The sequence below is a fragment of the Bos grunniens genome, chromosome 18, assembly GCF_055505025.1.
Source record: "Bos grunniens cultivar Pamir isolate PY7600 chromosome 18, Bosgru_T2T1.0, whole genome shotgun sequence".
Classification (NCBI taxonomy): domain Eukaryota; kingdom Metazoa; phylum Chordata; class Mammalia; order Artiodactyla; family Bovidae; genus Bos; species Bos grunniens.
The window spans coordinates 60,703,616-60,730,877 of NC_141182.1; the positions used below are offsets into that span (position 1 = coordinate 60,703,616).

The 27,262-nt window shown below is 42.2% G+C and overlaps 1 protein-coding gene across 3 annotated transcripts; it reads right to left on the minus strand.

Moving 5' to 3' along the window:
- Positions 1 to 719: 719 nt before the first annotated feature.
- Positions 720 to 24,611, minus strand: LOC147354512 (KRAB domain-containing protein 5-like). 3 transcript variants are annotated; one of them, XM_086354217.1, is made up of 6 exons: positions 24,498 to 24,611; positions 23,813 to 23,896; positions 19,898 to 20,024; positions 19,310 to 19,402; positions 8,466 to 8,546; positions 720 to 1,109 (listed from the first exon to the last, which is right to left on the minus strand). In XM_086354217.1, the coding sequence occupies exons 2-6, from the start codon at positions 23,825 to 23,827 to the stop codon at positions 856 to 858; spliced, it is 570 nt and encodes a 189-aa protein (XP_086210343.1). In that variant the 5' UTR covers positions 23,828 to 23,896; positions 24,498 to 24,611; the 3' UTR covers positions 720 to 855. The 3 variants fall into 3 exon arrangements, with proteins under 3 accessions (XP_086210343.1, XP_086210344.1, XP_086210341.1); XM_086354218.1 differs by lacking the exon at positions 720 to 1,109 and adding an exon at positions 6,924 to 7,662; XM_086354215.1 differs by lacking the exons at positions 720 to 1,109; positions 8,466 to 8,546 and adding an exon at positions 11,175 to 14,751.
- Positions 24,612 to 27,262: the final 2,651 nt, after the last annotated feature.

Genomic DNA, 27,262 nt, shown 5'->3' on the forward strand with positions numbered 1-27,262 from the left:
ACTTTGGTCTCTGTGTGTGCTGAACCAACTCATTGGCAAGATCCTGATGCTGAGAAAGATTGAAAGCAAAAGGAGAAGGGAGTGACAGAGGGTGAGATGGTTGAACAGCTTTGCTGACTCAGTGGAGATGAATTTGAGGAAACTCCAGGCGTTGACGAAGGATAGGGAAGCCTGGCTTGCTGCATTCCATGGGATCCAAGAGTTCCATACAACTTAGCCACTGAATAACAAACAACAAGAATGAAGGCAGAAGAAGCAGTGGTACATAGTACACAATGGAATATTACTCAGCCATAAAAGGGAACGTATTTGAGTCAGTTCTAACGAGGTGGATGAACCTCGAGCCTACTATACAGAGTGAAGTAAGCCAGAAAGAGAAATAGAAATATCATATACTAACACATATATATGGAATTTAGAAAAAAACAGTACTGAAGAATTTACTTGCAGGACAGCATTGGAGAAACGGACATAGATAATAGACTTATGGAAATGGGGAGAGGGGAGGAGAGGGTGAGATGTATGGAGAGAGTAACATGGAAACTTACATTACCACATGTAAAAATAGATATCCAAAGGGAATTTGCTGTGCGTGTCAGGAAACTCAAACAGCACAGGGAGTGGGATGGGGAGGGAGATGAGAGGGATATTCAAAAGGGAGGGGATACATGTATACCTATGGCTCTTTCATGTTGAGGTTTGACAGAAAAACAGCAAAATTCTGTAAAGCAATTATCCTTTAATTAAAAAGTAAACAAACAAACAAAAAGAATGAAGGCAACAGATTACATCAAGGAAGCAGTAGTTTAGAATAATAATGACTCGTGAAAATTGTCTTTCAAATATCACAAATACTCATTTCCCCCTAGAAAGCAAGGACCTGAAATTATTGGAAGAAGAAAAAGATTTCAGGAGGCCGTCTAGAACAAAAGAAGCAAAACCCTGATGGTAGATAAGCGATTCTGGAAGGAAGTCATCCTTACCCAAGCAGGCCAGGTTCCTATATTTCTCTACCATCACGTCCCTGTACAATTCCTGCTGACCGAGGTCCAGCATTCCCACTCCTCTTGAGCAAAATCTATGGCCACATCCCAGAATGTCAGCTGTCCCTGAAATACAAAGGAAAGATGCCGTGTGGCCATGGGAAGACTTCCTCATGTGACCCAAGATGAAAACAGCAAGTTCAGAGACCTGGTTGTGATTAGTGGTGTGGCTGATGGTACAGAATAATAACATTTTTACACAGTAATATTTTCCACCACATTTCGACCCCAAGAAAAGAGGATGAGATATGATCCACAAAGCATTACACAAACTATTGTGATCTGGAAGAGAAATTATAAAATGATCGGATCAACATTGGCATATTAATTTTTGAGTGTCATAAGCCTGTGAAACAGGATAAATTGTCTATCAAGAAAACAGGAGACATTAAAAAAAAGCATACTCTGATTCAAGAGTTTTGGAGTGGGGCCAATGCTCCACATTTTTAACAAGCTTATTGTAACTAGTAATGTGAAGAAAACTGCTCCTTAAATAGCCATTTTGAACTACACGAGCTGCAAAGAAATAGAATAGTAAAGATTCATACTTAAACATTGAATTGTAAGTGTTTTGCACATTTGAGAGGTCTGATAGAATAGTACCCAGGGCAGCTACAACCGTTTGACTTATTTAGTATATATTCTATGTCTTTCTAACAATTTTTTACTGTTGAATGCACCACATAAATAATATAAAATCAACACCATTGCAGTTCTACCTTTTTGCAACTATTTTGTCAAACATTCATTAAATGGCAGAGCTTGAATTTTGCTTCAGTTTGTGTGACCTAGAATTGAACTAATAAAACAAATACACAGAGACAACACTAATGAAAGTTTGTAGAAGTTTTAGAGGGACTTTTGTGGTGGTCCATCGTTGGGGTACTTTAATGGAACGGAACCTGGTGGTCTGGAGTTGATGATAAGAAAGTAAAAGAAGGAAAGAGGCTAATATTCCCTGGGTTACAGAGCAGGCCTCTGCGCTTCAGGGAATCAGCCAGAAAGAGAGAAAGAAAGAAGGACATGGGGACCCAAGTCTGGTGGTACAAGGGTGCTTTATTGAATTCTGTGTGAGTATATATACTGTATTACAACGTAGCTTCTTCAGGTAAAGATCAAAAGACCAGACTTTACAAGTTACCAAGGAAACAGAGCAATAGAGGCCATAAGGCCAAAAGGCAATCCATATCAAAGTTCAGTTCAGTTCAGTTCAGTCGCTAGTCGTGTCCAACTCTTTGCGACCCCGTGAATCACAGCACGCCAGGCCTCCCTGTCCATAACCAACTCCCGCAGTTCACGCAAACTCATGTCCATCGAGTGATGCCATCCAGCCATCGCATCCTCTGTCATCCCCTTCTCCTCCTGCCCCCAATCCCTCCCAGCATCAGGGTTTTTTCCAATGAGTCAACTCTTCGCATGAGGTGGCCAAAGTATTGGAGTTTCAGCTTTAGCATCAGTCCTTCCAGTGAACACCCAGGACTGATCTCCTTTAGGATGGACTGGTTGGACCTCCTTGCAGTCCAAGGAACTCTCAAGAGTCTTCTCCAACACCACAGTTCAAAAGCATCAATTCTTCGGGTCTCAGCTTTCTTCAGAGTCCAACTCTCACATCCATACATGACCACTGGAAAAACCATAGCCTTGACTAGACGGACTTTTGTTGGCAAAGTAATATCTCTGCTTTTGAATATGCTATCTAGGTTGGTCATAACTTTCCTTCCAAGGAGTAAGCGTCTTTTAATTTCATGGCTGCAGTCACCATCTGCAGTGATTTTGGAGCCCCCCAAAATAAAGTCTGACACTGTTTCCACTGTTTCTCCATCTATTTCCCACGAAGTGATGAGACCAGATGCCATGATCTTAGTTTTCTGAATGTTGAGTTTTAAGCCAACTTTTTCACTCTCCTCTTTGAATTTCATCAAGAGGCTTTTAGGAGCTATCCCACATTGAAGGTCAGGAAGGGTGGCGGTGAGGAGATACCCCTCGTCCAAGGTAAGGAGCAATGGCTGCACTTTGCTGGAACAGCCGTGAAGAGATACCCACGCCCAAGGTAAGAGAAACCCAACTAAGACGGTAGGTGTTGCAAGAGGTCATCAGAGGGCAAACACACTGAAACCATACTCACAGAAAACTAGTCAGTATAATCACACTAGGACCACAGCCTTGTCCAACTCAATGAAACTAAGCCATGCCCGTTGGGCAACCCAAGACGGGCGGGTCACGGTGGAGAGATTTGACAGATTGTGGTCTACTGGAGAAGGGAATGGCAAACCACTTCAGTATTCCTGCCTTGAGAAGCCCATGAACAGTATGAAAAGGAAAAATGATAGGATACTGAAAGAGAAATTCCCCAGGTCAGTAGGTGCCCAATATGCTACTGGAGATCAGTGGAGAAATAACTCCAGAAAGAATGAAGGGATGGAGCCAAAGCAAAAAGAATACCCAGCTGTGGATGTGACTGGTGATAGAAGCAAGGTCCAATGCTGTAAAGAGCAATATTGCATAGGAACCTGGAATGTCAGGTCCATGAATCAAGGCAAATTCGAAGTGGTCAAACAAGAGATGGCAAGAGTGAATGTCGACATTCTAGGAATCAGTGAACTGAAATGGACTGGAATGGGTGAATTTAACTCAGATGACCATTATATCTACTACTGCGGGCAGGAATCCCTCAGAAGAAATGGAGTGGCCATCATGGTCAACAAGAGTCCGAAATGCAGTACTTGGATGCAAACTCAAAAATGACAGAATGATCTCTATTCGTTTCCAAAGCAAAACATTCAATATCACAGTAATCCAAGTCTATGCCCCAACCAGTAACGCGGAAGAAGCTGAAGTTGAACGGTTCTATGAAGACCTACAAGACCTTTTAGAACTAACACACAAAAAAGATGTCTTTTTAATTATAGGGGACTGGAATGCAAAAGTAGGAAGTCAAGAAACAACTGGAGTAACAGGCAAATTTGGCCTTGGAATACGGAATGAAGCAGGGCAAAGACTAATAGAGTTTTGCCAAGAAAATGCACTGGTCATAACAAACAGCCTCTTCCAACAACACAAGAGAAGACTGTATACATGGACATCACCAGATGGTCAACACCGAAATCAGATTGATTATATTCTTTGCAGCCAAAGATGGAGAAGCTCTATACAGTCAGGAAAAACAAGCCCAGGGGCTGACTGTGGCTCAGACCATGAACTCCGTATTGCCAAATTCAGACTTAAATTGAAGAAAGTAGGGAAAACCACTAGACCATTCAGGTATGACCTAAATCAAATCCCTTATGATTATACAGTGGAAGTGAGAAATAGATTTAAGGGCCTAGATCTGATAGATAGAGTGCCTGATGAACTATGGAATGAGGTTCGGGACATTGTACAGGAGACAGGGATCAAGACCATCCCCATGGAAAAGAAATGCAAAAAGCAAAATGGCTGTCTGGGGAGGCCTTACAAATAGCTGTGAAAAGAAGAGAAGCGAAAAGCAAAGGAGAAAAGGAAAGATATAGGCACCTGAACGCAGAGTTCCAAAGAAGAGCAAGAAGAGATGAGAAAGCCTTCTTCAGTGATCAATGCAAAGAAAGAGAGGAAAACAACAGAATGGGAAAGACTAGAGATTTCTTCAAGAAAATCAGAGATACCAAAGGAATATTTCATGCGAAGATGAGCTCGATAAAGGACAGAAATGGTATGGACCTAACAGAAGCAGAAGATATTAAGAAGAGATGGCAAGAATACACAGAAGAACGGTACAAAAAAAGATCTTCATGACCCAGATAATCACGATGGTGTGATCACTGACCTAAAGCCAGACATCCTGGAATGTGAAGTCAAGTGGGCCTTAGAAAGCATCGCTACGCACAAAGCTAGTGGAGGTGATGGAATTCCAGTGGAGCTATTCCAAATCCTGAAAGATGATGCTGTGAAAGTGCTGCACTCAATATGCCAGCACATTTGGAAAACTCAGCAGTGGCCACAAGACTGGAAAAGGTCAGTTTTCATTCCAATCCCAAAGAAAAGCAATGCCAAAGAATGCTCAAACTACCGCACAATTGCACTCATCTCACACGCTAGTAAAGTAATGCTCAAAATTCTCCAAGCCAGGCTTCAGCAATATGTGAACCGTGAACTTCCAGATGTTCAAGCTGGTTTTAGAAAAGGCAGAGGAACCAGAGATCAAATTGCCAACATCCGCTGGATCATGGAAAAAGCAAGAGAGTTCCAGAAAAACATCTATTTCTGCTTTATTGACTGTGCCAAAGCCTTTGACTGTGTGGATCACAATAAACTGTGGAAAATTCTTGAAGAGATGGGAATACCAGACCACCTGATCTGCCTTTTGAGAAATTTGTATGCAGGTCAGGAAGCAACAGTTAGAACTGGACATGGAACAACATACTGGTTCCAAATAGGAAAAGGAGTCCGTCAAGGCTGTATATTGTCACCCTGTTTATTTATCTTATATGCAGAGTACATCATGAGAAACGCTGGGCAGGAAGAAACAGAAGCTGGAATCAAGATTGCCGGGAGAAATATCAATAACCTCAGATATGCAGATGACACCACCCTTATGGGAGAAAGTGAAGAAGAACTCAAAAGCCTCTTGATGAAAGTGAAAGAGGAGAGTGAAAAAGTTGGTTTAAAGCTCAACATTCAGAAAACTAAGATCATGGCATCTGGTCCCACCACTTCATGGGAAATAGATGGGGAAACAGTGGAAACAGTGTCAGACTTTATTTTGGGGGGCTCCAAAATCACTACAGATGGTGACTGCAGCCATGAAATTAAAAGACACTTACTCCTTGGAAGGAAAGTTATGACCAACCTAGATAGCATATTCAAAAGCAGAGACATTACTTTGCCAACAAAGGTCCGTCTAGTCAAGGCTATGGTTTTTCCTGTGGTCACGTATGGATGTGAGAGTTGGACTATGAAGAAGGCTGAGACCCGAAGAATTGATGCTTTTGAACTGTGGTGTTGGAGAAGACTCTTGAGAGTCCCTTGGACTGCAAGGAGATCCAACCAGTCCATTCTGAAGGAGATCAGCCCTGGGATTTCTTTGGAAGGAATGATGCTAAAGCTGAAACTCCAGTACTTTGGCCACCTCATGCGAAGAGTTGACTCATTGGAAAAGATTCTGATGCTGGGAGGGATTGGGGGCAGGAGGAGAAGGGGATGACAGAGGACGAGATGGCTGGATGGCATCGCTGACTCGATGGACGTGAGTCTCATTGAAGCCTGGGAGTTGGTGATGAACAAGGAGGCCTGGTGTGCTGCAATTCATGGGGTCGCAAAGAGTCGGACTCGACTGAGCGACTGATCTGATCTGATCTGATGTGATCACTTTCTATCCATATCAAAGTGAAAGTGAAAGTGAAGTCACTCCGTCCTGTCCCACTCTTTATGACTCTGTTGACTGTAACCCAGTAGGCTCCTCATTCCATGGGATTCTCCAGGCAAGAATACTGGAGTGGGTTGCCATTGCCATCTCCAGGATCCATATCAAAAGAGGGTCTTAAATAATCCCTTTCACCAAATGGAAAAGCTAATGAAGGAAATCCTCTGTAAGCATCCCATCTCTATTATATCAGTCCTGGGAGTGGCTTGTCACTCCTCTCCTCCTGAGAGGAACTGAAAAGGAACAGAGGGCTCAAGAGAGATAGGAAAGGGCACACAGGACTCCTACTGTGAAACATTCCCTGACAGTCCATGACTAAGACTCTCAGCTCCCAAGGCAGGGGGATGGGTTCAATACCTACTTAGAGAAATAGATCCCACACGGCACAGCTAAAGTTTTCCAGTGTCAACAAAATCTCCCACATGGCTCCAAGATCCTGCCTGCTACAACTAAGACACAACCAAGGCAAACAAATAAATTAGTGTATTTTTCAAAAGAACTTTATATAACTTGGGAGAATACCAAAACAAGAAAAAAATCATCAAATAATTTCAACATTTTTCTGCACACAGGGATACATTAAAATGAGATTATACTTACTAAGAATATTAAAGCTCTTCATGTCAATAAAATCAAGATCATTTTTAAAGGGTTAATATATATACATGTACTTGTGTATGATATTCTTTGTACATTTTAGATACATTTAGGGTGGAAACATACACAGCAGTATAAGATAAATTAGGACTATTGGTTCTGAAGCTTTTCTTTCTTGAAAAACTGTATCATTTGTGTTGAGCTTTATCTTTCAACACAGTGGAAAACAGATTAGCTCCATTATGATTGCTGTAACTATTTAAAAATATACAAACAGGTGGTAAGAAGACTGTCTGTGATTTGAGCCTGGAGTGCTCTGGAAGCATCACACTTGGGCTTGAGTGATCAATTCCCCTACCCCGAAAACCCACTATCTATAATTAACACAATGAGTGTTCATTCTCAGAAGCAAGGAGAAACCAAGAAGATGGGAATTTTCTCCATTAACTATGAGCATTTCCACACATTCCTTCTTCCTTTTTTCCACAACCTTGTTTAAAGAGAGAGGGAAGTATGAACTTCATAGTCTCATGATGTCAGAGTGACGTCTCCAGAACCAGTGGGCATCAGATGTCACGGTGTAAATGAATCACATGAAAGATGCACAATCACTGCCTGGGCATTCTGGAATTAACAATGAAATAAATTATAACTTGAATCTAACATTTAAAACTGTCAATTTTATGCAAATTTCATTTCACATATACTTCCCCTGTTTAGTATCCTAATAATGCATTTAAGTAGTAAGACTCAGCAATGCAAAGGACAGCATCTCCTAGCTTGCTTTTTATTTCTGAAAATTTTCGGAAAAACTGTGAACCTCTGAGTTGAGTCACTGGGCTTCCCAGCTGGCTCAGTGGTAAAGAATCTGCCTACCAATGCTGGAGATGTGGCTTTAGTCTCGGGGTGGAAAGAATCCCTGGGATGAGGAAATGGGAACCCACTGCAAAATTCTTGCCTGGAAAATCCCATGGACAGAAGAGAGTTGGTTCTATGTATAATGGCATTTTCAAACTCTGTTTTAAATATCTATATTGCACCCAGGTGCTAAGTCATCACTGCATTTCCCAACATCCCTAAAATCCCAACACCAAACCACATCCCAGTGGGAGTGAGAATAGGAGTGACTCCCTATGCTGATCTCTCACAAAAAGAATAGTTTCAACAGTTGAAAGTCGCTGATTCACGTTGAGAATTCATCATGTTCCATAGAAAGCGAGGATGCAGACAATGGAGCAAAGGCTCTGGGACACAAGGAAGTCTAACGGGCTGGTCTTCACTATGATAAGAAGAAATGGGAAAGAATAAGATGATGAGATGCCTGGGAAGAAAAACTAGGAGCAGAAAGCTAAAGGCTTGCAGATTCTCATTTGGGCATTTCAGGAGGAAAAGCAGATGCAGCCCCAGACCCAGGACAGGATATTTACCTGAGAAGTTGCCATTTCCTCCTCTTCTTCCTCCTGCTCTGTCTTCTCTGGGGATGTTACGCGGCAAATGCACATCTGCGGCTTGAGAAAATACCGTTGAGGGCATCAAAACAGCTCTTTAACCTGCAACCAATGCTCCTACAGACAGAAGGGCCTTGGAAAGCTGAGAAGACCGACCTCTCCTGTCCTCTGTCTCAGGAGAGATTTGGGAACAATCAATTCCTACCTGGAGACCAGCCTGTGAACTTATTTCTGGATTGTTCTCTCCCCATAGAGAGCTCCTAACACTCCCCTCACACAGATAACGTGAGCTGATGCCGGAAGCCGGTGTGAGGACATCCATCCATGGCAAAGGTCATGAGGAAGGAGGCTCGACAAACGCAAAGGCGGGATCGAGCCTCAGGAGTCCCTCTGGAAATTCTCGAGCATCTACCCCCAAAACCAGTCAGCCTACTTTACTACTTTGTGCTCTCACCTACACCTCTGACTTTAAGGGGGGCTGTCCCCCACCACCTCTTTCGGAGGAGTTAACTTAGAGCTCCAGTTAACAATAATTCCTGGGCGTGATAGGAGTGTTTCAACCTACAAACTTCTCTGAAGGTTCTTTAGCCTGCCTGACAGGCTTGTCTGGCCACATGCGATTGCTCACAGCCTCCCAACCGTGAGAGGCATGAGATGCTTTAAACCTTCTAAAAACTGGTTCTTTAGAGAAGTTAGAAAACTATTAGTATAAGTATAGTGGGCTGATTAGAAATTGTATTGGTGAAGGGTTTTTCATTTGTTGAGCCAATGTTTACTGCTAAGTCTCCACATCCCCTGCCCTTACACACATTAATGAATATATAGAAGAAATAAGTATTAACCTTTTATATTAATCACATTAGACCTTAGGCTAAGTAAATTCTTTCCTTAATTAAAACCCACTACACTCTCACCCTATAGGAATGTAACTTTATTTGGGTGGCATCTGTAAGAAAAATCACCCCTGGAGAAATAAGTGTTGACTGACTGCTGTCACAAGGAGAGGGTCATAAATTGTCAGCAGGCCCCCTGGCCAGAAGATGATGTAACACCCCTAAGACCTCTGTATACATCTGTATGAAGCTCCTGGCTTTAATAAAAGTCAGGACTGCTGTCCCCACGTGACTTTTGTGTAACATCTCAGTGTATAAAAACAGACCCTGGAAAATAAAGAATGGGATCAGTTACTTGAAAGACTGGTCTCCCCATGTCTCTCTCTCAAACTCTGGCTGAGTTTCCATCTGGAGCGCGGAGCCCGCCATGTTTACTAATTTTGCCTGGGCTTCTAAGATCTGACCAGGGAGGCCTCAGTGTCTCCTCTCCTTCGGGAGGACGGAAGGACGCCTGTGGCCTACATAAGTGGTGCAAACTTCTTGTGTTGAAGTTTTATTGGTTTCCCGCGTAAACCAAGCTACTCAGCCTCTTTTCTCCACTGAATATTCCTGCTGAGCTATTCTCATTCTATTACTCTTTATATCTCTCATTAATATTTAATTAAAGCTGTTGTATTCTGAATACCAAAGCCGTCTCCCCTTCGAACTCCCTGGATCAGCCGGGGCTGGACCTCGGCATGAGCTGACTGACTTTCCCTGTCCAAATCCAGCTAGACCAACCCTGTTGCCTCTCCATGGACGAAGCCAGGGCTCAGCTCTCACAGATGGATCAGGAGGCACTTCCTTAATCCGGGCCTCTGCTTAGAATCCCCTGGAGCACTTCCTAGACACCACAGTGATGCTCCCACAGGACCAACATAGAACTGTTGGGAGGGCATCAGTGAGGTCAGTTCCTGACACTGGTCATGTGATCCTGATGGGAAACCAGATGGAAACCATTTGGCTAAAGATTCTGTCTGAACCATTTCAATGAATACAATCCCTGGTGGTCAGGTCCCCACTCCAAGAAGTTATCAATCTGCAGGTCTACAGTGTGGCCGTTAATGGAGTCCTCAGCAAATCCCATTTTTTTTCTGATGTTTCTTCTCCCAAACCAACGTTCAGGAGTCCTGAGCTCAAAGCCTCACACTCACCACACCTAAGACCTCTCTGTAGGGGAGGATTTCGGGCAGGAATTTCTGAGAGAGGTCAAAGCTAGAATCAGCCAGAGAAAACACCAGTTCTTAATGTTTAGCCTGTAGAAGTTATGCTGGGTGAGGTGCTCTGGGCTCGCTAGGGTGAGTGTGAATTAATCCATTCAAGCCAAAACAACAAATCCTGTGAGCACTGTGAGGGTGTCATTGAACGGGGGCATGTAAAGTAGACCCTGGGGTTCAGCAAGACTGTTGATCTCAAGGAAGGTGGTCATCTAAAGCAGGTGCTCACAGGACTGGCTTTTGTGAGTTCAAGAAACCACATGCTGCCTGCTGCCCAGACATATGCTGAGGCAGCAACAGCATGGACCAGTTTAGGGAAATTGTCAACAATACTCATTTTTTGATATAAGGATATGAGATTTGTGACTTTTACAGCTTACCAGACAAAGCCTAGGAAGCACTTAGGAAGCATGGTATACAATAATTTCACACCTCTTCCAGGAAGACTTTCTAATACGTTTGTGGGTTATCACAGAAGCTGGCTTCATTTCAACACTGTCAAGTAATACTCATGACTTGTGTTGCTATGATAAAGATACATCAATATTGCAGTGAACTCTCATTGTGTTTTTCTTACAAATCAAGGATATTACTATTGAAACTTTTAAACCAACTTCTATCTTACTTTAATACATGGAAGATTAAATGATCACTTACATCATGGCAACTTCCAGATATTTCACATCAATGCCAAACACCTCCATTTAGATGGTCATTGTTCATTTTACATTATGGTATCCTTCATCTTCTAATGGAGGATAGATAGAAATGGTTGCAACACAATATAAAAAGGCTAATCTTAAATAAACCATAAAAAAAACTACGTTTCCAATCATAGTAGAAAGTTTAGTATGTATTGAGTGTTGAATTACATTCACATAAAAGAATCTAAAATCACGTCATTCTAAACAAGCATACAGATAGCAATCCACTCCAGTACTATTGCCTGGAAAATCCCATAGACACAGGAGCCTGGTAGGCTACAGTCTATGGGGTTGCAAAGTTGGACACGACTGTGCGACTTTACTTTTGCTTTCATACATACATTGCTACGAATTGTAACTTTCTAACCATCAACCTTCATCTCAAGATTCATGCTAATATGTCCATTTTCTATGTGTTTTAACTATGGAGTACTCCCTACAGTCATTGTACTTCAGAGAAACTTCTGAGAACAAGATTGATGAAATGCCTTCTATTATGCAACCTCTGATATTTATCTCCATTTAACTTTTGATTAAATACTTTTCTACATATTGGTTGCATCATTTCCATTGGTTTCTTATATAAACTCTTGTGTTTTCTGATGCATGTTTAGGGCAAACCTCTTCCATCACTTGTTCCATTACTAGAGTTTCTTTCCAGTGTGTGTTCTCAGATGTATAGTGAGATGACCACTCCGACTAAAGGCTTTGCCACATTCAGTACATTCATAAGGTCTCTCTCCAGTATGTATTCGCCAATGTACAGTAAGAGCTGACCTGTAACCAAAGGCTTTGCCACATTCAGTACATTTATATGGTCTCTCTCCAGTATGCATGTGCCGATGTTCAGTAAGATTATAACGTTTAATAAAGGCCTTGCCACATTCTGTACATTTATAACGTCTATCCCCGGTATGAATTTGGTGATGTTGAGTAAGGGCCGAACTCCTAATAAAGGCTTTGCCACATTCTTTACATTTGTATGGTTTCTCCCCAGTATGGATTCGATGATGCTGAGAAAGAACTGATAAATGATGAAAGGCTTTGTTACATTCTTTACACATATAAGGCTTCTCTCCAGTATGGATTCGCTGATGATGGGTTAGATCTGAGTAACAGATAAAGGCTTTGCTACATTCTGTACATTTATAAGGTTTCTCTCCAGTATGAATTCGCTGATGTCGAGTAAGAAATGAGGAACGACGAAAGGCTTTGTTACATTCTTTACATATATAAAGTTTCTCTCCAGTATGAATTCGCTGATGTTCAATACGGTCTGAGTTGCAAGTAAAGGCTTTGCTACATTCTGAACATTTATAAGGTTTCTCTCCAGTATGAATTCGCCGATGTTGAATAAGAAGTGAGTTGTAAATAAAGGCTTTGCTACATTCTGTACATTTATAAGGTTTATCTCCAGTATGAATTCGCTGATGTTCAGTAAGGCGTGAGTTGTAAGTAAAGGCTTTGCTACATTCTGTACATTTATAAGGTTTCTCTCCAGTATGAATTTGCTGATGTTCAATAAGGGCTGAGTTGCAAGTAAAGGCTTTGCTACATTCTGTACATTTATAAGGTTTCTCTCCAGTATGAATTCGCCGATGTTGAATAAGAAGTGAGTTGTAAGTAAAGGCTTTGCTACATTCTGTACATTTATGAGGTTTCTCTCCACTATGAATTCGCCGATGTTGAATAAGGCTTGAGTTGTAAGTAAAGGCTTTGCTACATTCTGTACATTTATAAGGCTTCTCTCCAGTATGAATTCGCCCATGTTGAATAAGAAGTGAGTTGTAAATAAAGGCTTTGCTACATTCTGTACATTTATAAGGTTTCTCTCCAGTATGAATTCGCCGATGTTGAATAAGGCTTGAGCTGTAAGTAAAGGCTTTGCTACATTCTGTACATTTATAGGGTTTCTCTCCACTATGAATTCGCTGATGCTTAATAAGAAGTGAGTTGTAAATAAAGGCTTTGCTACATTCTGTACATTTATAAGGTTTCTCTCCAGCATGAATTTGCTGATGTTCAATAAGCCTTGAGTTGTAAGTAAAGGCTTTGCCACATTCTGTACATTTATAAGGTTTCTCTCCTGTATGAATTCGCTGATGTTGAATAAGAAGTGAATTGTAAGTAAAGGCTTTGCTACATTCTGTACATTTATAAGGTTTCTCTCCAGCATGAATTCGCTGATGTTTAATAAGGCTTGAGTTGTATGTAAAGGCTTTGCCACATACTGTACATTTATAAGGTTTCTCTCCAGTGTGAATTCGCTGATGTTGAGTAAGGAATGAGGAACGACGAAAGGCTTTGTTACAATCTTTACATATATAAGGTTTCTCTCCAGCATGAATTCGCTGATGTTGAGTAAGAAGTGAGTGACAGTTAAATGCTGTGCAACATTCTGTACATTTGAAAGGTTTCCTTCCTGTATGAATTCTCCTATGTCTACTTAGATTGGATGACTTACTAAACACTTTCTCACATATCTTACACTTGTTTTCTTCCTGTGCATTCTGAACAGTGTCCTGTTGAGTAAGTTCTGAACAGTGATTAGAAACCTTACCATATTCACTACAAGTCCTCTCTCCAGTACAAGTACTCTTATCTAGAGAAAAACCTGACATTTGAACAAAGGTATTTCTACATTTATTACTTTTAGAATCCTTGTTTGAAGATTCAGGTCCCTGAGGTTTCTCAAGGTTTGAGTCTCCTTCAACTGTGTACCTAGCTTCACTGCCTGAATATCTTCTCAGTCCGCCATAAATACTTTTGTAATTATTGGAGCTGGGGCTCTTACTTAAGGTCTGACTCATTTTATTATACATGGAAAGTTGTTGTGTATTAACCATATCACAATATGTATTGAACAATGATGGTTGGATTGCATCTCTTCCATCATCATCAACATTATACATCTTGGAATGGATAGAAGATATCTGTTGGGGGAAGAATAATGATCCCCTGCTCATGGATCCCTCAAATTGCTTAGATTGTGAGTTTTCACACTCATTGTTAAATTGTAGGTGTTCAGACATGCTTGAATGTATATTTACTCGAAGCCTATGTTCAGAATTGTCTGAATGAGTATTTGCAGTAGAGACTAGATTACCTTCCAGATTTTCCACGTTTTCTTTTAGAGAACACGTATGTTTCATAAAAGGATGGAAATCTTTTCTTAAACACTTACACTTCTCGGCAGATATTGAAGATTGAAGTTGCTGTTTTTCCCAATTTGACTCACGTTGCCCATTTCTTTTTGCAGTAATGTTAGCATTATGTGTAACTGTCTCCATTTCTTTATGTCCATATAGACATCCTCTCTGTCTTTCATATACCCTGGTATATTCCCAATCTTTCATTAAATTTAAGTTTCTGAGGTGAAATGTTTGATATATTCCTAGGTTTGCTTTTGGGAATACATCTTCTAAAGCTGGATTCTTTGTCCTCAAATCCTGGGTGTCTTGTGGAGACATAGCTGAAAGATACCAAATAACAAGTAATTTTACCTGCTATTCTCAGTGAATATCTTTAAAGATTTAGAGAAAATTGATGATCATAGCTAGTTTAAAAATAAAATAGAGATGGAAGGATCAAGATGCCAGAGGCTTAGGCAGATGTGGAGCTCATCTCTCTCTCCACAAATGAATGAGAAATGGAACAATTCTCAGAGAGCCCAGCTAAACACTAGCAGAGGCCCTTGGAAATCTGAAAGGACAAGAAAGATTCCTGCTCTGCAGGATAGGACAAAAGAAAGAAGAAGGAAAAAGAAGAGAGGAAGTGGGTTGGGGCCTGCAACCCTGCGGGGAGATGAAAGTGAGGAGATCTCCATATCCAAGGAAGCCCCTCACTCGGGCAGCTCAGTTTGGATAGAAGGACAGCCTCATTCTCTGTGGGAAGAAAACATGGCAAACAGTGTGTGGCAGCAGGACAGAGTGAGACCTGCACACAGGGTACTGACCCCAGCCCTGCCCACCCAGCCTTAGAGGCATGTCCAGCAATGTACACAAGTGCTGGGTGCTGAAATGTGGGGTTTGGAGAGCAGACCCAGGCTGAGGACTGCGGTTTGCTGTGAGGAGACATCCTGAGGGGACGGGAGTGAGGGAGGAGGTCTATAAACGGCATGCTTGTGGAGGAAGCGTGAACCACTATAGAGAGAGTGTCCTTGTTAAGTGATGCCCAGGGAATGAGCCCGCTGCATCCCTTGTCCCTTGTGCCCGCCCCTGCTAGCCAAGGACTAGGAAGAACTCTATCCAGCCTGGGGTCTTTGAGCCCCCCGCCATGGCCTCCGCCATCAACCTCCTCCATAATCAGCAGAATCCTGAGTTCTGGGGCAGCCTCAGGAGAAGACACCTGTGAGTTGGCCACACGCACAGATGGAGCAGAAAGCACAGGTGAACGCCAGCAATAAAGAAGAAAAGCTGAAAACTCTCCTTGCAGCAACAAAAGCCACAGTCTTACACCCAGCTTTGTAACCTCAGTCCGTACAGAGCATCTGAACCCACAACCAAGGGCTCTCTCATTCATGGCAGGTGTAGCTTTAGTAGCTGTAGACTTTGTGGGCTCCTACCCAAGGGGGCTAGGCCAGGACAGAGCCTGAGCTGCTCTGTAGCACCACAGCGGGTCCAGCTCCATGCTGAATGCAATCCCAGGACCTGACTTCACTGAGTCTATGCTGGTGACCTTATGAAAACAACAGCTGAGAGACACCAGGGCCATGTGCCATCATGCCCATGGTTAAGGGGGGGACAAGAGCAGTGCCAACACTACATAACATGAGAGCTTGCAGGACGCATGAGAGAGGACACCAGAGCACACCCTGAGGTGAACATTCCGAGAGCAGTAATACTCAGTGACCTCTCTCCCAGTGAGTGTGCTCCAATCCCACCTGCCTCGCACCACAGATCAGAATCACAGCAAAGACTCAGATCTGGGGGCTCTATTCCACCATGCAGAGAGCAGGCACCACCAAAGACAGGTCAGTAACCACCACAGAACAAGGGGGAAACAGCCCTGAATATCCAGGGCAGGCTCTGGTCACAGTTACCAGCAATCAGAACACAAATCAAGAGAGGATAAGGGCACAAACCTCTGGACCAACCTCACCCACCAAGGTGCAGATACCAGAAGGAAGATTAACTAGGTGGCTGCACCCTTCAAAACAAAGACCACAAACAGAACGCAGGACAATATGAGATGGCAAATAAATACATTATAGGGGAAGAAACAAGATAAAAACCTCCAAGGACCACTGAGTTAAGAGGTGACAGGCAATCTAATGGTTACTTCTTGCTTTTAGTCATCTTAAGTGGAGACACCAAGCACTTTCACAAATCCTAGGTGCCTAGTAATTCTTAAATCCACTTCTTGCCACACATGTTTCTGAGAATGTTCTATTAGATCTTTCAGTCTAAGAATCATAAATGATAGTGACAGAGAACTAGTCGGAAACTGAGGACACATAAGACAGTGTCCGAGGAAGCTGAATACAAATAAGACAAACTCAATAAAGTACTAGTTTTAAAAAATTAAATAAGAAGAGAGACTTTAAAACTATGATTGAAAGAGGGAATTCTACTCATTGCTCTGTGGAGACCTAAATGGGAAGGAAATCAATAGGATGGTAAAGACTAGAGATCTCTTTAAGAAAATTAGAGGTACCATGAATATTTCATGCAAAGAGGGGAACAATAAAGGACAGAAACGGGATGGGCCTAAAAGAAGTAGAAGATATTAAGAGAAGCTGGCAAGAATACATGGAATAAGGATACAAAAAAGATCTTAAGGACCGAGATAACCACGATGGTGTGATCACTCACCTAGTAACAGACATCCCGGCATCTAAAGTCAAGTCAGCCTTAGAAGGCATGACGACCAACAAAGCTGATGGAACTCCAGCTGAGCTATTTCAAGTCCTAAAAGATGATAATGCTAAAGTTCTATACTCGATAAGCCAGCAAATTTGGAAAACTCAGCAGTGGCCTCAGGATGGGAAAAGGTCAGTTTTCATTCCAATCACAAAGGCAATGTCAAACAACGCTCAAACTACTACACAATTTCCCTCATTTCAAACAATAGCAAAGGCTCAAAATTCTCCAAGTGAGGCTTTAACAGTACGTGAACCAAGAGCTTCCAGATGTTCAAGCTGGATTTAGAAACGGCAGAGGAATCAGAGATCAAATTGCCAACATCCCTTGGATCATATAAAAAGCAAGAGAGTTCTGGAAAAACAAATACATCTGCTTTATTGACTACACCACAGCCTTTGATTGTGTGGATCACAAGAAACTGTGGAAAATTCTTAAAGAGATGGGAACACCAGACTACCTTACCTGTCCGCTGAGAAATCTGTATGCATGTCAAGGAGCAACAGTGAGAACTGGACATGTGACAATGGACTGATTCCAAATTGGGAAAGCAGCACATTATTTGTCACCCTGCTTATTTAACTTATATGCACAGTAGTTCATGGGACATACCCAGTTTGAGGAAGCACAAATTGGAATCAAGATTTCAGGGAGAAATATCCATAATCTCAGATACACAGATAACACCACCCTTAGAGCAGAAAGCAAAGAGGAACTGAGGAGTCTCTTGATGAAACTGAAAAAAGAGGCTGACAAAGCTGGCTTCAAACTCAACCTTCAAAAAACAAAGATCATGGCACCGGTCAGATCATTTCATGGCAAACAGTGGGAGAAACAGTGGAAACAGTGAGAGGTTCTAGTCAAAGCTATGGATTTTCCAGTAGTCATGTATGGATGTGAGAGTTGGACCATGAAGAAAGCTGAGTGCTGAAGAATTGATGCTTTTGAATTGTGGTATTGGAGAAGACTCTTGAGAGTGCCTTGGATTGCAAGAAGATCACACCATTCCATCCTAAAAGAAATCAGTCCTCAATATTCATTGGAAGGACATGGTTCCTTGTCCTGAAGTTCTGAAGTTCTGATACTTTGGCCACCTGATGCAAAGAACTGACCCACTGAGAAAGACCCTGATGCTGGGAAAGACTGAAGATGAGAGGAGAAGGGGACGACAGAGGGTGAGATGGTTGCATGGCATCACTGACTCGACGGACATGAGTTTGAGCAGGCCCTGGGAGTAAGTGATGGACAGGGAAGCCCGGCCTGCTGCAGATCATGGATCACAGACTCAGACTCGACTGAGCGACGGAACTGAACTGACTGATATGTATATTTGATTATCTTTGCTGTATAGGAATACAAAATTGGAAAATACCTATATTCCAATTAGAACTTTTAATAAAGATGTCTTCATATAATCTAAAAATTGTCATAGTTTGAATCAACCATTAATAATGTAGTGGAAAATGTGCTAAGATTTTATGTCAATGTATTTTAAAATTCTATGAGGTGATAAAACACAATAAAGTATTTTAGCATGTTGGAATTGGGGCAAATACACTAAAGATATTTTATATGAGATCATATAAGGTAATGAGAAACTTTCAAGTCAACCTGAGATGTGCACTGTTTCATTTTCACCAGGTTTTGCTTTCTGCAGTGAAAAATTACTTGAACTTGAAATTTATTTAGAAGGTCCTATGTGTCCCTCCCAGTGGATAGGAAATTATAAATCAGAGAACAAAAACCTGTCCCTAGTATTCCTGGAAATTTGGCAGTTTGTCTACCACTCGACTCACACATTTCTGTCTAGAGATAGAAGGAAACTTTAAAAGGACTGTCATACAGTTACTCAGAAATGGGCAGAGTTTTCCTAGGGCCCCCAAGAAATCGAAGAGCAACAAATGAATGCAGTTTGTCACAAGCCAAAAGGAGATATTTAGGTCACACTGTGATGGAGAAAAGTAATCACTGGAGATAAATTCATGAATGATTTCAGAGACAGAGAATGGGGCAGGTGATACATTTCTATCACCGTAGCAGAACAAACCCAGGTTTTCGAAAACCATTTCCATTGAAGCAAATCTCCCAAGATCACGTGATGAAGGATGAGTTCCTCACTGCTCCTTGGACCTCTCATCTGAGTCATCATTTCCAACCATTCATACCTACCTGGGTAAATGGCTGTTGTCTCCATTCTCCTCATATTCCTGGCATCCTTTAATAGCTCCAGAAAGGTGACCAGGTCCACCTTAGAGACAAGCCCTGGTGATCAGAGAAAGGAATATCTGTGTTGTTAGAGATTCATCAGTATCGAATCCAATATGTATTCAGGTGAGACGAGAATGCATTTTCTTCTAGAAAATGATTTCCTGAAATACTTTATTCAAAGCTGCTATACAATACTAACACACACCTAACAATCAGGTCCTGAGATTCTGGTCAAGTAGTACTAAAGCAAAAGTAAGTAGTGTCAATGTGAGATTAAGAGAGGGTGCAACTATTTAATACCACAGAACTTACACAATTACCAGTAACCTGGAATGAAGGACGCAGAGTACATCAAGGAAGAAAAACATCACCAGCATAATGATTCATCGTGAAGCCTTTCTTTCTAAACTCAGAAATGACCCATTATCCCCTAGAGAGCACAGATCTGAAAATACTGTGGGAAGCAGAAAATTTCAGAAGACATTCTAGAAATGACGGAACAAAAACGCAGTGGGTAGATAAGGGATTCTGGAAGGCAGTTATCCTCACCCAAGGAGGCCAGGTTCCTGTAGTTCTCTACCATCACGTCCCTGTACAATTTCCGCTGACCAGGGTCCAGGCATTCCCACTCCTCTTGAGTGAAGTCTATGGCCACATCCTGAAATGTCAGCCGTCCCTGAAATACAAAGTACAGATGCCAGTAGGCCGTGGGAAGTCTTCCTAATGTGATCCAAGATGAAAACGGCAAGTTCAGAGACCTGGTCGTGATTTGGTGGCTTGGCTGGTATTACAAAATATATTTTTTTACACAGTTTTCCTTTTTACCCAATTTCTAATGTGAAGAAAGGAGGATGAGTTATGATCCACAAGCCATTAGAGAAACTATTCTCATCTGAAAGAGTAATTATAAAAGAATCAGGGCAACATTCGCATATTTATTCCGTGATTCAGGAGCAGACCTGGTCGTGATTGGTGGCTTGGCTGGTATTACAAAATATATTTTTTTACACAGTTTTCCTTTTTACCCAATTTCTAATGTGAAGAAAGGACGATGAGTTATGATCCACAAGAGAAACTATTCTCATCTGAAAGAGCAATTATAAAATAATCAGGGCAACATTAGCATATTTATTCCATGATTCAGGAGCAGACCATGGACACGTTTTACGGATATCAGGATGGCAAAAGTCTAACCATGAGGGGTTACTTTTGGAGAAGAAGAATAAGCTTTGTCTACATGTACCATAACCTTAAGTAATGCTTATTTATTTTACTAAAGTAACAAAAGATTTTAAAAATGAATATAAATCACTTAAAGGCAAAAAATTCATAATCTCTTCTTGAAAGCTGCATTCTAAGAAAACTGTGTTCTATTAACATAGAGATTAGACTAAATTCCAGTCTGCTACCAGCTTACCAGATAGCAAACAAAAGTTGTTTATCGGTTAACCTTCGAAAAATCTTTTCCATAAATCATGAAGTAGCAGTATTCTTCCAAACGCATTAGAGTGAAACCATAGAAGGCATGTTTAAATCTGATTAAACTGCAATTGACAGTGTAGCCTGGTCACTGCTATGACTTGTAACACTTTAACAGGATAAGTAGAATTATAGTTGACCAGATTTTATTAGGGCATATCAGATCTATAAGACTCCACATACTTTTAGGATATCTATATTGGTAACATCCATCATACAGTATAATCTGAGAAGATTTATCACCCCTTCAACAGTACTTCCCATGTAACTTTACATGTCCAATGAACCCAGGTAGTTTAATAGCTCCCTGGGATGTCTCAGGGGCCCTCTGAAGCATTCCAAAGTCAGCTAGAAGTCAAGTCATTTAGGAAGCTTTGTGGACAAATATCAAAAGGGGTTATAACATTCAGTCAGATAAAATCTGAGTAACAGGCAAATTTGGCCTTGGAATACGGAATGAAGCAGGGCGAAGACTAATAGACATTTGCCAAGAAAAGGCACTGGTCATAACAAACACCATCTTCCAACAACACAAGAGAAGATTCTACACATGAACATCACCAGATGGTCAACACAAAAATCATTGATTGATTATATTCTTTGCAGCCAAAGATGGAGAAGCTCAGTCAGCAAAAACAAGACCAGGAGCTGACTGTGGCTCAGATCATGAACTCCATATTACCAAATTCAGACTTAAATTGAAGAAAGTAAGGGAAACCACTAGACCATTCAGGTATGACCTAAATCAAATCCCTTATGATAATAGAGTAGAAGTGAGAAATAAATTTAAAGGCCTAGATCTGATAGATAGAGTGCCTGATGAACTATGGAATGAGGTTCCTGACATTGTACAGGAGACAGGGATCAAGACCATCCCCATGGAAAAGAAATGCAAAAAAGCAAAATGGCTGTCTGGGGAGGCCTTACAAATAGCTGTGAAAAGAAGAGAAGCGAAAAGCGAAGGAGAAAAGGAAAGATATGAACATCTGAATGCAGAGTTCCAAAGAATAGCAAGAAGAGATAAGAAAGCCTTCCTCAGTGATCAATGCAAAGAAATAGAGGAAAACAACAGAATGGCAAAGACTAGAGATCTCTTCAAGAAAATCAGAGATACCAAGGGAACATTTCATGGAAAGATGGGCTCAATAAAGGACAGAAATGGTATGGACCTAACAGAAGCAGAAGATATTAAGAAGAGATGACAAGAATACACAGAAGAAGGGTACAAAAAAGATGTTCACGACTCAGATAATCACCATGGTGTGATCACTGACCTAGAGCCAGACATCCTGGAATGTGAAGTCAAGTGGGCCTTAGAAAGCATCACTACGAACAAAGCTAGTGGAGGTGATGGAATTCCAGTGGAGCTATTTCAAATCCTGAAAGATGATGCTGTGAGAGTGCTGCACTCAATATGCCAGCACATTTGGAAAACTCAGCAGTGGCCACAGGACTGGAAAAGGTCAGTTTTCATTCCAATCCCAAAGAAAGGCAATGCCAAAGAATGCTCAAATTACCGCACAATTGCACTCATCTCACATGCTAGTAAAGTAATGCTCAAAATTCTCCAAGCCAGGCTTTAGCAATACGTGAACCGTGAACTTCCAGATGTTCAAGCTGGTTTTAGAAAAGGCAGAGGAACCAGAGATCAAATTGCTAACATCCACTGAATCATGGAAAAAGCAAGAGAGTTCCAGAAAAACATCTATTTCTGTTTTATTGACTATGCCAAAGCCTTTGACTGTGTGGATCACAATAGACTGTGGAAAATTCTGAAAGAGATGGGACTCCCAGACCACCTGACCTGCTCTTGAGAAATCTGTATGCAGGTCAGGAAGCAACAGTTAGAACTGGACATGCAACAACAGATTGGTTCCAAATAGGAAAAGGAGTATGTCAAGGCTGTATTTTGTCACCCTGCTTATTTACCTTATATGCAGAATACATCAGGAGAAACTCTCGACTGGAAGAAACACAAGCTGGAATCAAGATTTCCGGGAGAAATATCAATAACCTCAGATATGCAGATGACACCACCCTTATGGCAGAAAGTGAAGAGGAACTCAAAAGCCTCTTGATGAAAGTGAAAGAGGAGAGTGAAAAAGTTGGCTTAAAGCTCAACATTCAGAAAACGAAGACCATGGCATCCAGTCTCATCACTTCATGGGAAATAGATGGGGAAACAGTGGAAACAGTGTCAGACTTTATTTTTTGGGCTCCAAAATCACTGCAGATGGTGACTGCAGCCATGTAATTAAAAGACGCTTACTCCTTGGAAGGAAAGTTATGACCAACCTAGACAGCATACTGAAAAGCAGAGACATTACTTTGCCAACAAAGGTCCGTCTAGTCAAGGCTATGGTTTTTCCTGTGGTCATGTATGGATGTGAAAGTTGGACTGTGAAATAGGCTGAGCGCCGAAGAATTGATGCTTTGAACTGTGGTGTTGGAGAAAACCCTTGAGAGTCCCTTGGACTGCAAGGAGATCCAACCAGTCCTTTCTGAAGGAGATCAGCCCTGGGATTTCTTTGGAAGGAATGATGCTAAAGCTGAAACTCCAGTACTTTGGCCACCTCATGCCAAGAGTTGACTCATTGGAAAAGTCTCTGATGTTGGGAGGGATTGGGGGCAGGAGGAGAAGGGGACGATACAGGATGAGATGGCTGATGGCGTCACTGACTCGATGGATGTGAGTCTCAGTGAACTCCGGGAGTTGGTGATGGACAGGGAGGCCTGGCGTGCTGCGATTCATGGGGTCACAAAGAGTTGGACACGACTGAGCGACTGAACTGAACTGAACTGAGCTTCTTTGGCTGGTAATACTGTTTCTGCCATTCTGATGTGTCAGGAGGGCAATGGGTCCCTTGGGATCATGATTATGGGTAAGTTCAAACAAACCCGTTCAGAAGTTAAGACGCTTATCAAGTCCAAAGAAACAGCATTTCAGGAAAAATAACAAACAAACAAAAGGACTATGCCTCTTACCTCGGAATGAGTCATTTCTGACTCCTTGCTTTCCTCTTCCTCTGGGCTTCCTTCTCACGTAAGATCAGTCTTGGGAAGTGACCCCTGAATGTTGAAAATAGACTGTTCAATACCTAGAAAAACACACCGAGCTCCCTGTCACACAGCCCCACACAGAGGGAGGATCTCAACAGGTACAAAATACAATCCTCTACGGCCACTGACACAGCAGGGATTCTGGAACACAGAATCAAACGAGGTGTTTTTCGTTTTATTCTTTTCTTCAGAACTCGCGGCCCTTCCTGTGAAAACCACACGTTCTAGGCTGACCCTCCCCTTCAAACCTCAGGCGAGACCCTGACCAAACTCCATACAGAATAGAACCTCCTTCACCTCTTCGTGGATCAAGGACCTAGGGGTTTGGCAATGCCGGACTTTAAGCAGCGGTCTCTACAAGTTAGAAGGTAGAACTGCCAGAGAAGGATGTGGACTCTAGAACGATATTAACAGGAAGCGGACGTGGTCCCCAGGGACCCGGCAGCTAAGACAAAGGACTTCAGAACGTCTCACGGCGATGCGAGGACACACACTGGGGACGGGAAAATGGGGACGGTAGTTTGAACGTTCACAGAGACCCCCGAAAGCCACGTGTGAAGGACAACAGACTGTGGGACTAGGAATCGTGTTTTAAACAAACAAAACTCACCAGAACACTCTGTCGCTCATTTAAACTCGATTCCCGGTCTGCAGGATACTGCGCACGCGCGGGCGGAAGATCCGGTACAGAGGAAGGTGAGTGCGCTACGAGGCGGCCAAAGATGGGCGAGGAAAGGGGAGAGGGTGGGACGAGGCCGGAAGCGCAGGTACTTATGGGCGGGGCCAGTGGGGACGGGGCCTTGCCTCCCCTCACCCCCGCCCCTCTCGGTTTTGGGTCTGTTGGTCCTTCTGTCCAGCTGTGCTTCCTTTCTCTGCCATTTGATGCCTTTAAATCTCTTTGATTTCCTCTGGAGCAGAGCTGCTTCCTGCCTGTTCTAAGTTAGTGTTTCAAAGAACTTAAGGCAAAAGAGAAGAATTTTGAGAGCTGCCTCTATGGAAAGCCGAGATGTTTTCAGCAAGTTGAAAAACGGGGAAAATTCAAAAGCCCTTTGTGGGAGTGTGTGAAGATGGGTGTCTCCTCAGTAACAAAAAGCAGAATGTAACCACTCAAATAATCCGTTGGGAGGAAGCCTCAGTAATTGTAACCAGAGACCTGCTTCCATCAGGGAAGCCGGCTTTTCTCTTAGGAAGTGATTCCAGAAAGAAAGAGGGAGATAGGAATCCACATTGTCGTTTATAACGTAACCACAGAAATGACATACTGTTACTCCTGTCAGAATCTGTTGATACACAGATTGCCTCTGTTAATTGTTGCTGCTGCTGCTGAAGCCACCAATTGCCCTGCTTCTTTCAGGACTGAACAAGTTTCCAAGAAGCAGGACTTTTTGTGCTAAAACTGGGCACGAAACTAGGCAAATGGGACGCGTGGATCACATCGACTGCTCTGCACTTAGCTTCCCAAACACCCTCCTCTACTGTTGGCTTGCTTTCCTAACCTCCTCCTCTTCACCCAGTCCTTGAAAGGATAATCTGGAGAAGCGCTAACACAAGACAGGAAAAATAGTAAGAGGCCCACAGACCATTGTATCCCAGGAGAGTACACCCTTCTCTTTAAATGTGAGATTAGCAACTTCCCCAGTAGTCCAGTGGTTAAGATGCTGTATTTCCACTGCAGGTTATTATTGGGTTCAATCCCTGCTCGGGAAGTTAAGATCTCAGAGTTGAAGGTTTAATCATTTCTTACACAGAAAGAGCATTAATCATTACAATATAAAGGAAAATATATGTCAAGGTAATAAATTACTTATTAAAGAAAATGTGTTTTGGAGCATCCCCAGCAGCCCAGTGTTTAAGACCCCATCTTCCAATGCAGCTTTGCGGTTCCTTCCCTAGCCAGAGAACTAAGATCCCTCATGTTTTGGGCTGTGAACAAAATGAAAAGAAAATATGTTTCTTAAGTATCTGTGAGTGGGGACAAATTCTAAGTAGAGGATATTGATACTGATTTTCATGATAAAAGTATTAGTAGGTCAAATCTCACAGTTCCCTGCTGGAACCTCTGGTTCTGAATATGACTTTGGTCACGAAGAACTAGGAGAATATTCTCTAGGGAGTTGGCACTAAGGTGTACCTGCTATTGCAGACTACAGTGGAAATTAGGCAGGAATTTCTATCTATCAGACATTGAATCCTAACTATAAACAGGGGGCATTTCCCTCAAGATACTTTTTGAGAAGTTCTATGACATTTCAGACAATGAGGTATGATGATTTCACCTTTGTAAAATGACAGATGGAGAAATTCTTGAAAATCCCTCTCAGGTGCTTTGGCTCCATTTCTCTACTCATAATCTAAATGGAGGCACAGTTCAGTGGTCTCAAGAATAGGAAATAACTCGTTTTTGGTAGAAACACCTCATGGATACAAACTATACAAGCAGACACATGAAATTCCCTTCCTTTGTCAGACCTCAGTATTTATTACAGGTTCCTTGTGAGTCCCTGTCTGTCTCCAGGACCAAAGGGAATAGAACCTTCCTCAAGCATTTCAAGAGTCCCTTTGGAGAGGATCGGTACAAACCTTTAATTGTTCTTTTATCATTAGCAACTGAGCCATAAAGATTTCCACAAATAATCTCAGTTCTTTAAGCCTGTCTCACATCGCAGATACAGGTGAAGAGATAATTGCAGTTCTGAGGGGTCATGAGGTCACAGAATTACAAACCGATATCTAGGGGTCTAGCTGCGTCCCTCCCCGTCACAGGAGCAGCTTGACGTGACCAGCACTCTGAACCCAATATCCGGGCTATGTGAAGATATCAAGTGAGTATTTTCTGTTTCAGCTTGTGGGCAAGAATCTGCAAGAAACAGGTGCTTTCGGGAGTCTGGGTTGGTGACCATTCAGGAAAAACGAAGTGTTCTGACTCAAAGTAATGCAAAGCTGGAAGGAGGAAGAATTCAAAAAATGTAATGGAGCTATTAAAGAGAGATTGGGTGCTACCAGATGTCAGTTCGCAATGCCTCCTAACATATCTTAGTGTAATTCTTTTTGAAAAATATTTATTTATTTGGCTGTACTGGATCTTCGGAGAAGGCAATGGCACCCCACTCCAGTACTCTTGCCTGGAAAATCCCGTGGACAGAGGAGCCTGGTAGGCTGCAGTGCATGGGGTCGCTAAGAGTGGGACACGACTGAGCAACTTCACTTTCAGTTTTCACTTTGAAGCATTGGAGAAGGAAATGGCAACCCACTCCAGTGTTCTTGCCTGGAGAAGCCCCGGGACCGGGGAGCCTAGTGGGCTGCCATATATGGGGTCGCACAGAGTCGGACACGACTGAAGTGACTTAGCAGCAGCAGCAACTGGATCTTACTTGT

What these genes read in the sequence shown, in the direction of transcription:
- LOC147354512 (XM_086354215.1), bottom strand. An exon ending in CAGGAACCTGGCCTCCTTGG is followed by an intron (nt 19,403 to 19,897) that starts GTGAGGATAACT and finishes TCTGATCACCAG; the next exon opens with GGCTTGTCTCTAAGGTGGAC. An exon ending in GACAACAGCCATTTACCCAG is followed by an intron (nt 14,752 to 19,309) that starts GTAGGTATGAAT and finishes GGTATCTTTCAG; the next exon opens with CTATGTCTCCACAAGACACC.